General features: G+C 40.8%; 2 protein-coding genes across 3 annotated transcripts in view; both read right to left on the bottom strand.

Annotated features, from left to right (window-relative positions):
* LOC309558550 (E3 ubiquitin-protein ligase TRIM39-like) overlaps positions 1-11,482 on the bottom strand; it is a gene marked incomplete at its 3' end in the record, with an annotated part of 98,393 nt that overhangs the window by 21,145 nt on the left and 65,766 nt on the right. The window lies entirely within an intron of this gene.
* Positions 1-11,482, bottom strand: part of MGRN1 (mahogunin ring finger 1) — a 34,612-nt gene that overhangs the window by 2,405 nt on the left and 20,725 nt on the right. For both annotated transcript variants that reach the window (XM_082261335.1, XM_082261336.1), the window contains exons 10-17: positions 10,061-10,129; positions 9,616-9,775; positions 9,398-9,507; positions 6,914-7,095; positions 4,105-4,222; positions 3,985-4,030; positions 3,811-3,897; positions 160-203 (exon numbers count right to left, since the gene is read on the bottom strand). In XM_082261335.1, coding sequence (XP_082117461.1) covers positions 163-203; positions 3,811-3,897; positions 3,985-4,030; positions 4,105-4,222; positions 6,914-7,095; positions 9,398-9,507; positions 9,616-9,775; positions 10,061-10,129 — 813 coding nt within the window. In that variant the 3' untranslated portion in view covers positions 160-162. The remainder of the gene's footprint in view (positions 1-159; positions 204-3,810; positions 3,898-3,984; positions 4,031-4,104; positions 4,223-6,913; positions 7,096-9,397; positions 9,508-9,615; positions 9,776-10,060; positions 10,130-11,482) is intronic.

The following is an 11,482-nucleotide window of genomic DNA, read 5'->3' as shown; positions in this document are numbered from 1 at the left end:
GCCCTATAAAGGCAATTTAAGTCACTTGAAGACTGTATGTATGTATATATATATATATATATATATATATATATCCTTTAACTCCAAGAACAGGAAGCTGATCACACATTACTAAGAATCCTTAGCAAATCAGAAAAGGTGAATGAGAAAAACTCTCACCTGTCATTCATCAATGCCAATGGAGCAGGAGTCAGGCCCCAGCGCTGTAGGAAGGGAGGAATGGAAGCAAAAAGTTAGTCTGTGCAGTACAGCAGTCACATTGGAGAATACAGATGCAATCAGCTGCATTATGATGCTCATCTAATATGCAAATATTGGAGTGGCCTGGTCAAAGTCCAGACTTAAATCCGATTGAGATGCTGTGACAGGACACTAAACAGGCCGTTTATGCTGGAAAACCATTAATTGTGGTTTAATTTATATAATTCTGCAAAGGAGAGTGGGCCAATATTCCTCCACAGCGATGGGACAGACTTCTTGCAAGTTATCGCAAACGCTTGATTGCAGTTGATGCCGCCAAGGGTGGTACAACCAGGTATTCGGTTTAGGGGGTAATTACTTTTTCACATAGGGCAGGCAGGTTTAGACAGCTTTTTTTTCACCATTATAAATGACATTTCAAAAAATTGATTTTGGATTTACTCGGGTTATCTTTGTGTAATATTAATATTTGTTTGTTTGTTTGATCTGAATAATTTAGGCTGCATTCACATGTCAGCGTATGATCACGGGCAGAACCGCCGCGGTTCCGCCCGCGATTCGGAGATTTATTGCAAATCGCGGGATTCCTAGCGTTGCCCGTTGATTTGCAATAGCCCCCCAAACGCCGAGCGATGTTGCCGCGATTTACGCCCGCCGAATCGCGGCAACATCGCGCAAACAAAATCACGGGACGCAATACGCTCCAAAAAAGTACATGAGCTTCTTTTTGGGCAGATTACAGGCGTTTTCCATTGGTCTCTATTCAATCTAAAAACGCCTGCACAAAAAATGCCTGTAAAAACGCCTGTAAATCGCGGTAAAAAATTGCAGTAAAATCGCGGTAAAAAACGCGCGGAAACGCTACGCTCAGGTGTGAATGTAGCCTTACAGTGTGACAAATATGCAAAAAAATAAAAGAAAATCCAGGAAGGGGGCAAACACTTTACAGCACTGTATGCGTACCTGTACAGCGAGCTCCCAGCACAGAGACCAGGCTCTCATGAAGAGTCCGGGGTCTTGTACTAACAATCGGGATCTGGTACCTGATCACGGTGGCCTTTGATTGGCTATCACAGTGATCAGTCACTATGCAGCCCACCCATGCGTTCTCTTTTTCCTCTGAATGGAGTGGATACATTGTACCTTTCCCTCCTTGCAAGGGAGAAAGATGTAAATAAAAAAAAAAAAAAAATCTAGACAAAATGGCAAAAGGTTTGATCTAGAGAAAATAAATAAATATGCACCATTGTTTGCGAGAAGGAAATGAACCAAACCTCACAAACCGGGACACACACACACACACACATTATATATATACACATACACATATACACAAACACACAGTGCCTTGCGAAAGTATTCAACCCCCTTGAACTTTTCGACCTTTTGCCACATTTCAGGCTTCAAAACATAAAGATATAAAACTGTATTTTTTTGTGAAGAATCAACAACAAGTGGGACACAATCATGGAACGAAATTTATTGGATATTTCAAACTTTAACAAATAAAAAAACTGAAAAATTGGGCGTGCAAAATTATTCAGCCCCTTTACTTTCAGTGCAGCAAACTCTCTCCAGAAGTTCAGGGAGGATCTCTGAATGATCCAATGTTGACCTAAATGACCAATGATGATAAATAGAATCCACCTGTGTGTAATCAAGTCTCCGTATAAATGCACCTGCACTGTGATAGTCTCAGAGGTCCGTTTAAAGCGCAGAGAGCATCATGAAGAACAAGGAACACACCAGGCAGGTCCGAGATACTGTTGTGGAGAAGTTTAAAGCCAGATTTGGATACAAAAAGATTTCCCAAGCTTTAAACATCCCAAGGAGCACTGTGCAAGCGATAATATTGAAATGGAAGGAGTATCAGACCACTGCAAATCTACAAAGACCTGGCCGTCCCTCTAAACTTTCAGCTCATACAAGGAGAAGACTGATCAGAGATGCAGCCAAGAGGCCCATGATCACTCTGGATGAACTGCAGAGATCTACAGCTGAGGTGGGAGACTCTGTCCATAGGACAACAATCAGTCGTATACTGCACAAATCTGGCCTTTATGGAAGAGTGGCAAGAAGAAAGCCATTTCTTAAAGATATCCATAAAAAGTGTCGTTTAAAGTTTGTCACAAGCCACCTGGGAGACACCAAACATGTGGAAGAAGGTGCTCTGGTCAGATGAAACCAAAATTGAACTTTTTGGCAACAATGCAAAACGTTATGTTTGGCGTAAAAGCAACACAGCTCATCACCCTGAACACACCATCCCCACTGTCAAACATGGTGGTGGCAGCATCATGGTTTGGGCCTGCTTTTCTTCAGCAGGGACAGGGAAGATGGTTAAAATTGATGGGAAGATGGATGGAGCCAAATACAGGACCATTCTGGAAGAAAACCTGATGGAGTCTGCAAAAGACTTGAGACTGGGATGGAGATTTGTCTTCCAACAAGACAATGATCCAAAACATAAAGCAAAATCTACAATGGAATGGTTCACAAATAAACATATCCAGGTGTTAGAATGGCCAAGTCAAAGTCCAGAGCTGAATCCAATCGAGAATCCGTGGAAAGAACTGAAAACTGCTGTTCACAAAACGCTCTCCATCCAACCTCACTGAGCTCGAGCTGTTTTGCAAGGAGGAATGGGCAAAAATTTCAGTCTCTCGATGTGGAAAACTAATAGAGACATACCCCAAGCGACTTACAGCTGTAATCACAGCAAAAGGTGGCGCTACAAAGGCTGAATAATTTTGCACGCCCAATTTTTCAGTTTTTTATTTGTTAAAAAAGTTTGAAATATCCAATAAATTTCGTTCCACTTCATGATTGTGTCCCACTTGTTGATTCTTCACAAAAAAAATTACAGTTTTATATCTTTATGTTTGGAGCCTGAAATGTGGCAAAAGGTCAAAAAAAAGGTCAAAAAGTTCACACACACATATATTATATATATATATATATATATATATATATATATATATATATATATATATATATATATATATAAAAAAAACACACACACACTATATATATATATATATATATATATATATATATATATATATATATATATATATATACACACACACACACACTATATATATATATATATATATATATATATATATATATATACACACACACACACACACACACACACACACACACACACACACACACACACATAGGGGGGGAGAAAAATATCTCACTGTACAGGCCAGAGAGAAGCATAAACCCAATAAAAAACTCCATATTTTATTTGATAAATAAAATATGGAATTCTTTATTGATTGAGTTTATGCTTCGCTCTCCGGCCTGTACAGTCTGATATTTTTCCTTTCACCTTCTTTATGTATATTACATAGCAAAGTGGTGAAGGGCTAGCATGCCTGCAGGTTTTATTTTATCCTTGTTGGGGAGACATCCTCCCTTCCGATGTAGTCACCGGAACAGGAAGTTAAATCTCCAACAGGTATACAGACAGCAATAAAAAAAAAAACCCAACAAAATGGTTACAACCCGCCAAGTTTTGGCTGGATTTGAGCTTTAAAAGCCAGCAGTCTAATAACAAGAAGAAGTAAAAAAAAAAAAAAAAAAAAAAACGAGAACCTGTCACATCCTGGGCATCATCATCCTTGAGCTCCTGGGATTCTGGACTTTCAATCTCTTCACTGAGCTGAGACTGAGATCGGGACTCTGAGAAATAAGGCAAAGGGGAGGATATTACACATTTTAGGAACATTCACAGAGATAAGAATTACAATGTGGACTACAACTTCTCACCTCGATGTGCAGAGACAATCTCTGGAGTGTCAGCGGATGAGATGGTCTACAAGACAATAAGAGGGTCAGACAACAGTCCTAAAAGACATCCTAAGAGGAGGACACAAGACTAGCACCCACCTCTGTGTGTGAGGGGTCTCTGCTGAGTGATCCAAGCAGGGGTGGCCTTTCGCCATCACACCCTCCAGACATGTCCTCATCCTCTTCATGGATAGGAGATGATGGTGATCGCAGACCACTGCATGATATAACAGGCAGAACATAAATCAAGACCAACTCAAGCCAAAGCTTTTTCTTTAGTTTGAATAGATTGGGTTTAGATCTCGCTGAGCTGTCTACATCTTTGGTATAGAGAAAAGAGCACCCAACTGATGGTTAAAGTCCAAATATGTTGATCAAAGACTGTAAAACAAGCCAATGAGTTTTGGTGGAGTCGGAAGGACTCCCATATCAGGGCTTACCCAGATATCCTTCATCTGGCAGTTTTAAGCCCTGATGGAACGTTCACTTCAAAAAACGTAAAATACATGTTTTTTTTTTTTTTTTTTTTTTTTTAAGCTTGGTTTAAAAAAAAAAAAAAAAAAAAAATTATGATTAGACCTTTCCTATTGGGAAACCCTGGAACGTTAAATGAGGTGTACCACACATGGCCACTGAATACAAGTTAGACATAGCTGGTGGATTTATTAAGAAGTAAATACAATGGTCGTCATTATTCATCAAATGCAGATAGAATACTCCCAAGCCGAATAATAGAAGTTCCAACGATTGATACAGGCTTAACTTACTTAGCAGTATTCCCGAGCGTGGCTCGGGGTTACATTTCAGAGCCAAAAGCGGTAACCCCGAGCCACACTCGGGGTACTGCCAGAAGCATCGCTGGATCCTTTAAGCAGGGTTACTTACCTTGTCACCGGGATCCAGCGATGTGTCCCGGCGGTGTCTCATGGCCGATCTTCCTCCCGATCGTCTCCGTGCCTCAGCTTCCGTCTCCTGCAACGTGACGTTCGCAGGGGGGTGGAACCGGCGGCAAATTCAAATGTAAAAAAACACACCAAACACACTGATACTATTCAAAATAAAAAAAAAAATCATATTAGTTTGCCCCCCAGTGCCCTTTCCTGTACTTATATATATATATATAATTCTTGTGAATGAGCAGCCCAAACCAACTATATATATATATATATATATATATATATATATATATATATATATATATATATATATATATATATATATATATATATATATAAAATAAATGTATATAGTTGGTTTGGGCTGCTCATTCCACAAGAATTACATGCAAAATAATGGTACCGCTTTCGGCACCTAAAATCCAAAAGAATCATACCGCCAGGGAGGTTAAAAAGTTTCAGATGTCGGTACATGATTGAAAAAAGGACATCTTAAAAACTTGAAATGACTGACTAAAACATGTAAAATTGGCTGAATACTCGTCTTAAATACTGTGGCAACCTTCCCAGTTAGTAACAGTTAGGAACGTCTGGCCCCGGAGCTGTAGGAGCGGGACCAGGGAAGACCCAAGGGGAGCAAAAGGAAGGTGGATACAGCATGTGTAGAATAGAAATAGGTCAATTTATGTCATCCAGAGAAATTACAATAAAGGTGTTCGTACTGACAAGCCAGGGATAATTCCTTCAGGTGAGAAAGGAAAGCAAGGGTTTTGCAAAGTAAGGGTATTTTCACATGGGGCGATCTCTGGCTGCAATGCGCTTGCTCAGCTCAGATCTGGCTGCTGATCCCCGCTGAGCAGGTGGGTGACAGGTCTGTGTCTGCTCTGCTTATGCAGAGCAGACATAGTCAGGTCTCCTCTATGGGCGGTCGGATGCCATCCGTTCCTCAGTCTGGTGAAGTAGCTATGGGGATATAATCAATTGAGGGTCTGATTGTTAAAAAGGGTCTGTAACCCCCTCCCCAAAAAAATACATACCTATTCTCATTAAAAACTCTGTTGAATATGCCTAAAGTGGAACTTAAAAATCCCTGCTAGATTACTTCAAGCTGGCCCCTTTTGTAGATATAGCCATGTACAACATTAAAAAGAAGTGCCTATACTGTATAAAACCCAGTAATACCACTGTCTCATCCTGCTCTGCACATGCTCAGTTGCTCTCCATTTTTAGGCACTGTGCCGAAAATCAGAGCCACTAGAGGCCGATCTGCAGACAGCCTAAATATCTACTGCTGCTCAGGGGCTCTGGGCTTCAGCAAATAATTATTAATATGGAATGTAGGTTCTTTGCTAAAGTAGATTTTTTTTTTTTTTATCTAGTTGTTATGGGTAAAGTTCCACTAACTATATGTGCCGGTCATTGCTTAAAAAATAAAATAAAAAGTTTCAGTACAGAGAACACACCTGTTATTCATGCTACCAGTTGCATTACTTTTAATCACTTCCTTATGGTGGCAATGATCTGCCGGCTGATCCAAACTCTGCAGCATTGCCATCAAAGAGCTCATGCTGCAGTTCTGCTCTAAAGCATTTTCTCATAATACTTTTTTTTTTCTTGAAGTGATGTGATCATTTTTATTACGCTCCTCTCAGAACAGGAATAAGCCACAGTGATATCACCAGGACATGTGACAAGCCACAGCTTAGACCCACCCACCAACCTGGGGCATGTAGATCATAGAAGAAAAGCAGTCACATGATCTGAACAAAATTAAATCTAAGCAATGAATGCTTCAGGGTTTTGATAAATAGAATGAATGATTGTGGCTTTGGTGCCATACCCAATATCTGTGGAGTGCATTTGGGTTTAAACCCATTTCAATAAAGGGATATGGACTCAAAGGCTTCTACCTCTGTCTTGAACATAATAACCAAGCAAGTTGCAGCTGTTGCTTTTCTCATGTATTTCCCCAGAATGAGCAGCAATAAAAAGAGCCGAGCCAACCCCTGTACCTGTCAGATGTCTTTATGTGCTTGTTCTTGTTGTGGGAATTGTCAGGGGGCCCTCGAGCCGGCAGGCCTTCGCTGTACGGTATTTCTTCATAGAGTGGGGCGCTGGCAGGAGGGGACCGCAGACCGTTCAAAGCCTCCAGCAGAGAGATGGGTTCAAACCCTGGAGGGATGTTATCTGCTCCCTAAAGCCAAAACAAGACAGGTAAAAGGTTTTAACATACAAAAAAGGAACGGTTAAACCCAACCCGCTGCCAGAAAGAGCCACACACAGAAACAATATTTAAATCCCTGTACACATGCTTGTCAGTGGAAATATCTAGGACATTATAAAAAGTTGTGAATTTCTAGAAGTTACAAATGAAAATTGTTTTTTTTTTTTGCTCATTTTGGATGCCCAAACAAGATGGTTTCTATACTTGTCCCATATACAGGCACATCTCAAAAAGAGACTAAGAGCTAAGGAGAAAAAGGACTGGACTGTTGCTCAGTGGTGCAAAGTCCTCTTTGCATTTCATTTGGAAATGAAGGTCCCAGAGTCTGAAGAGTGGAGAGGCACAGAATCCAAGTTGCATGAGTTCCATTGTAAAGTTTGCACTTTCAGTGATGATTTGGGGGGCCATGTCATCTGCTGGGGTTGGTCCACTGTGTTGTGTCAAGTCCAAAGTCAGCGCAGCCCTCTACCAGGAAATTCTACAGCACTTCAGGCCTCCCTCTGCTGACCAGCTTTAGGGAGATGCTGATTTCATTTTCCAGCAAGACTTGGCACCTGTCCACACTGCCAAAAGTACCAATACCTGGTCACATGATCATGGTATCACTGTGCTTGACTGGCCAGCAGACTCGCCTGACCTAAACCCCATAGAGAATCTGTGGGGTATTGTCAAGAGGAAGATGAGAGACACCAGACCCAACAATGCAGAGGAGCTGAAGTCTGCTATCAAAGCAATTCGGGCTTCCATAACACCTCAGCAGTGCCACAGGCTGATCACCTCCATGCCACAACGCATTGATGCAGTAATTCATACAAAAGAAGCCCCCCGACCGAGTATTGAGTGCATACTATACTGTACATGGACAGACTTTTCAGTAAGCCAACATTTCTGTATTAAAATTTTTTTTTTATTGGTCTTATGTAATATTCTGAGATACTAAAACTGGGTTTTTACTAGCTGTAAGCCATATTCCTCAAAATTAAAATAAATGCTTGAAATATATCACACTCTGTATAATGAAGAATCTATATAGGAGTTTCACTTACTGAATTGAATTACTGAAATAAAATTAACTTGAGGATATTCAAAATTTTTGAGATGCACCTGTATATGTTGTGGAGGAATGCATACTGAAAAATAGTGTAAGGTACAGATGGGGGGGGGGGGGGGGGATAATGGGAATTTGCTGCACTCTTGTTTTTGTGTAAATCTAAAGAGCCACCTAAAAATTCAGAAAACCTTTTGGCTGTCAATAACGTCATTCATTTCACTGCACTGCTTAAAGACAATGGGTTCGATTTACTAACACTGGAGAGTGCAAAATCTTTTGCAGCTGTGCATGGTAGCCAATCAGCTTCTAATTTCAGCTTGTTCAATTAAGCTTTAACAAAAAAAACTGGAAGCTGATTTGTTTCTATGCAGAGCTGCACCAGATTTTGCACTCTCCAATTTTAGTAACTCAACCCCAATGCTTGTATATATGGGTGCTCCAATACTTTTCTTTTTAGCATGCTTTTGCAGTTCCTACTGCTTGAGCCGCTGAAAATATCCAGTGCTCCTGGGTATGCGGGTGCATGGGACTTTCTCCTATGTGACAGTGCTTGGGTCTAGCAGCCAATTGTTAGACTCAGTCACCTAACAAAGAAAGTGATGTCACTGCCCTCACTAATGTCCAGCACCGAAAATATTTACCTTAAAGCCCAATTTGAGTCAAATCTTTTGCTGCCTCTAACAGCTAGTCTCATGAGATTTGGTGATGTCACCACTGCACTATTCACCATTCTCCTTGCTGGAGAGGAAGCTGTACCTGTTGACATACAGTGCAAAAATCTCCCTTCTTAATTAATTCTGTGTATCTATGCTTTCTATAGCTTTCCCACTGCTTCTTGCAGTACCCTCATGAAAAAAAAATCAGGTCACTAGTCATTAGAGGACAGCTCTGGAATAAGGAAGCAAAACCCCAACTTTACCAAGATGGCCACCTCCACACAAATACACAGTGCAGAGCAACGCATGGCAAGTCAGTACAGGGGAAAAATGCCTGCAGGGAGACAACAGGCAAAACTGGTTAACTAGTCCTTTGTCCTCCGCTTGTCTTTTTTTGGGCACAGTTTCCACTATCCAGGTTCTCTAAGCAGGCCATATTCGTATATATACACACTCATATATATACACACACACACACAAAGTATTTTGAAGTGAATGTCTTTATAAACGTTTCCCTTTAATATAAATCAGACAAGGTCTTGTGTGTCTCCCTTTTACTACTCACAGAGTTGTCATCATGGTCCAAGCTCTGGGCCAGCACAGGGCTGAATGAGATGGGTGGGAGAGGGCCAGGCTTTCGTCGCACAGCTCGGATCTGTAGAAGAGCGCGGAAAGCTGTGCAATGCAAAAAATATATATAATGTTAGTACAACAAGGATCTGCCTAAATACAAGGCGGTAGAGCAATACCATACCTGCTCAAAAGCAGACGGTAGATACTCACGCAGCCTGCAGATAGGGCAGTTATTCGCTTGGTAGCGCAGAGTATCAGCACACGAGTTACACAGACACAGGTGACGGCATGGTAGGATCAGGGTGTCACGCAGGTCAGAGAGACAAACCACACATTCATTACTGTTGTCGCTGTTCTCATCTTCTGAGGGCTGTATGAGCAGAGATGGAAAAGGAGACAGTTTACTGTACATAAGATTTATTTATTTTATTTAATACAGCAATACACTTTTTATCTTAAAAAAAATATGCAATAGATACCAACACCCTCCTGGGAGGTAATACTACAACCCCCTTTTCTGTTGTACACAACTATGGTTGATATGATTGTAGTTCTGTTTCTTGTACTGTCTCTATACTTTAATTATCTACAACACAATTACAATTTTGAAACACAAATGATTCAATAGATTAGACTGTGTACTATGTAGATTTACCTTGGTCTCTTGGTTGTTCTTGTTCTCAATGCCATAGATTTCCTGCAACAGATAACTGACTCGATCCACCTGTAGGAAACAATGTAGATTGTAAACAGGCTAAACATCATTGGGATTGTTCACTAAGGGCTCTTTCACACGGGCTGACTCCTCCTGCTCAGCAGGGGGGTCTGCCCGTTAATTCAGTGCAGACACGGACACAGCCTGCTTTCCTCTAAGGACCGGCTAACCGTTTACATCCGTCTGTCATACGATCTAATAGAAGAATGGGGAGCAGATCCCCCCTCCATCTGTATTTAGAGCAAGGATTGTATGCGGTGGGTGTAAACAGACACATGGTCAGTTTACATTCGCAGCTCCATTGAGGCAATGGGTGGTCCGTTCAGGTTCGCAAAAATAAATAAATAAATAAAAAACACGGATAGGCTGACTCAATCGGTCTGCCTGTTTGAAAGAGCTCTAAAAAAATAAATAAAAAAAAAACACAGTACTTTGCAAAAGCATTCACCCCCATGGTTTATTTCCTGTTTTGTTGTATTACCTCTTTCCGTCTCCATGTTGGTTCCTAAAACAAACCTATATGTAGCACTACTCCCTTGGGAGCTGCTTGAAGCGGGTTCCCCTGGGTTACCCATAACAACAACATGCACATCCTTAGTACTTTAGGTTCTTGGCTCAGTCAGAAAACAAACAGTCTAGGGAATTTGTTTTTTTGTTGTTTATTGTAGAACTTGAGATGGGAGAAGGGATGAGTGGGATACTCCAACTAGATGAACTATGCACAACTTGAGGACTTGTAGCCATGTTGAATGCGGCAAGGCTGCTACATAGTTACATAGTGAGGTTGAAAAAAGACATCAGTCCATCCAGTTCAACCTATGATGTGTGTGTGGGTTTGCTTTTAACCGTACATTGTATACCCCTGTATGTTGTGGTCATTAACCACTTTAGCCCCAGCCCTATTTCGGACACTTTTTGTTCACAAGTTAAAACCAGTATTTTTTCCTAGAAAACTACTTAGAACCCCCAAACATTATATATATTTTTTTAGCAAAGACTCTGGAGAATAAAATGTCGGTCATTGCAAAATTTTTTGTCACGCGGTATTTGCGCAGCGGTCTTTAAAACGCCATTTTTTTGGAAAAAATTTGAAAAATCACATTTCACTGCATTTAAAAAATACTAAACAGTAAAGTTAGCCCATTTTTTTTGTATATTGTGAAAGATGATGTCACGCCGAGTAAATAGATACCAAACATGTTACGGTTTAAAATTGCGCCCCCCCGTGGGATGGCGACAAACTACGGTCAATAGAGAGCTCAATCTGCGACGCTTTAAATTTATTTAACGGTTACCAGTTTAGAGTTAGAGTGTAGCTCTTTTTTTTTAATTATTGCCCACGCTCTGGCGATCGCGGCGATA

Source organism: Pelophylax lessonae (assembly GCF_965119305.1).
Source record: "Pelophylax lessonae genome assembly, chromosome: 6".
Lineage (NCBI taxonomy): Eukaryota > Metazoa > Chordata > Amphibia > Anura > Ranidae > Pelophylax > Pelophylax lessonae.
The sequence above is the reverse complement of the archived record's forward strand: the minus strand, read 5'-3'. Positions and strand labels throughout refer to the sequence as shown.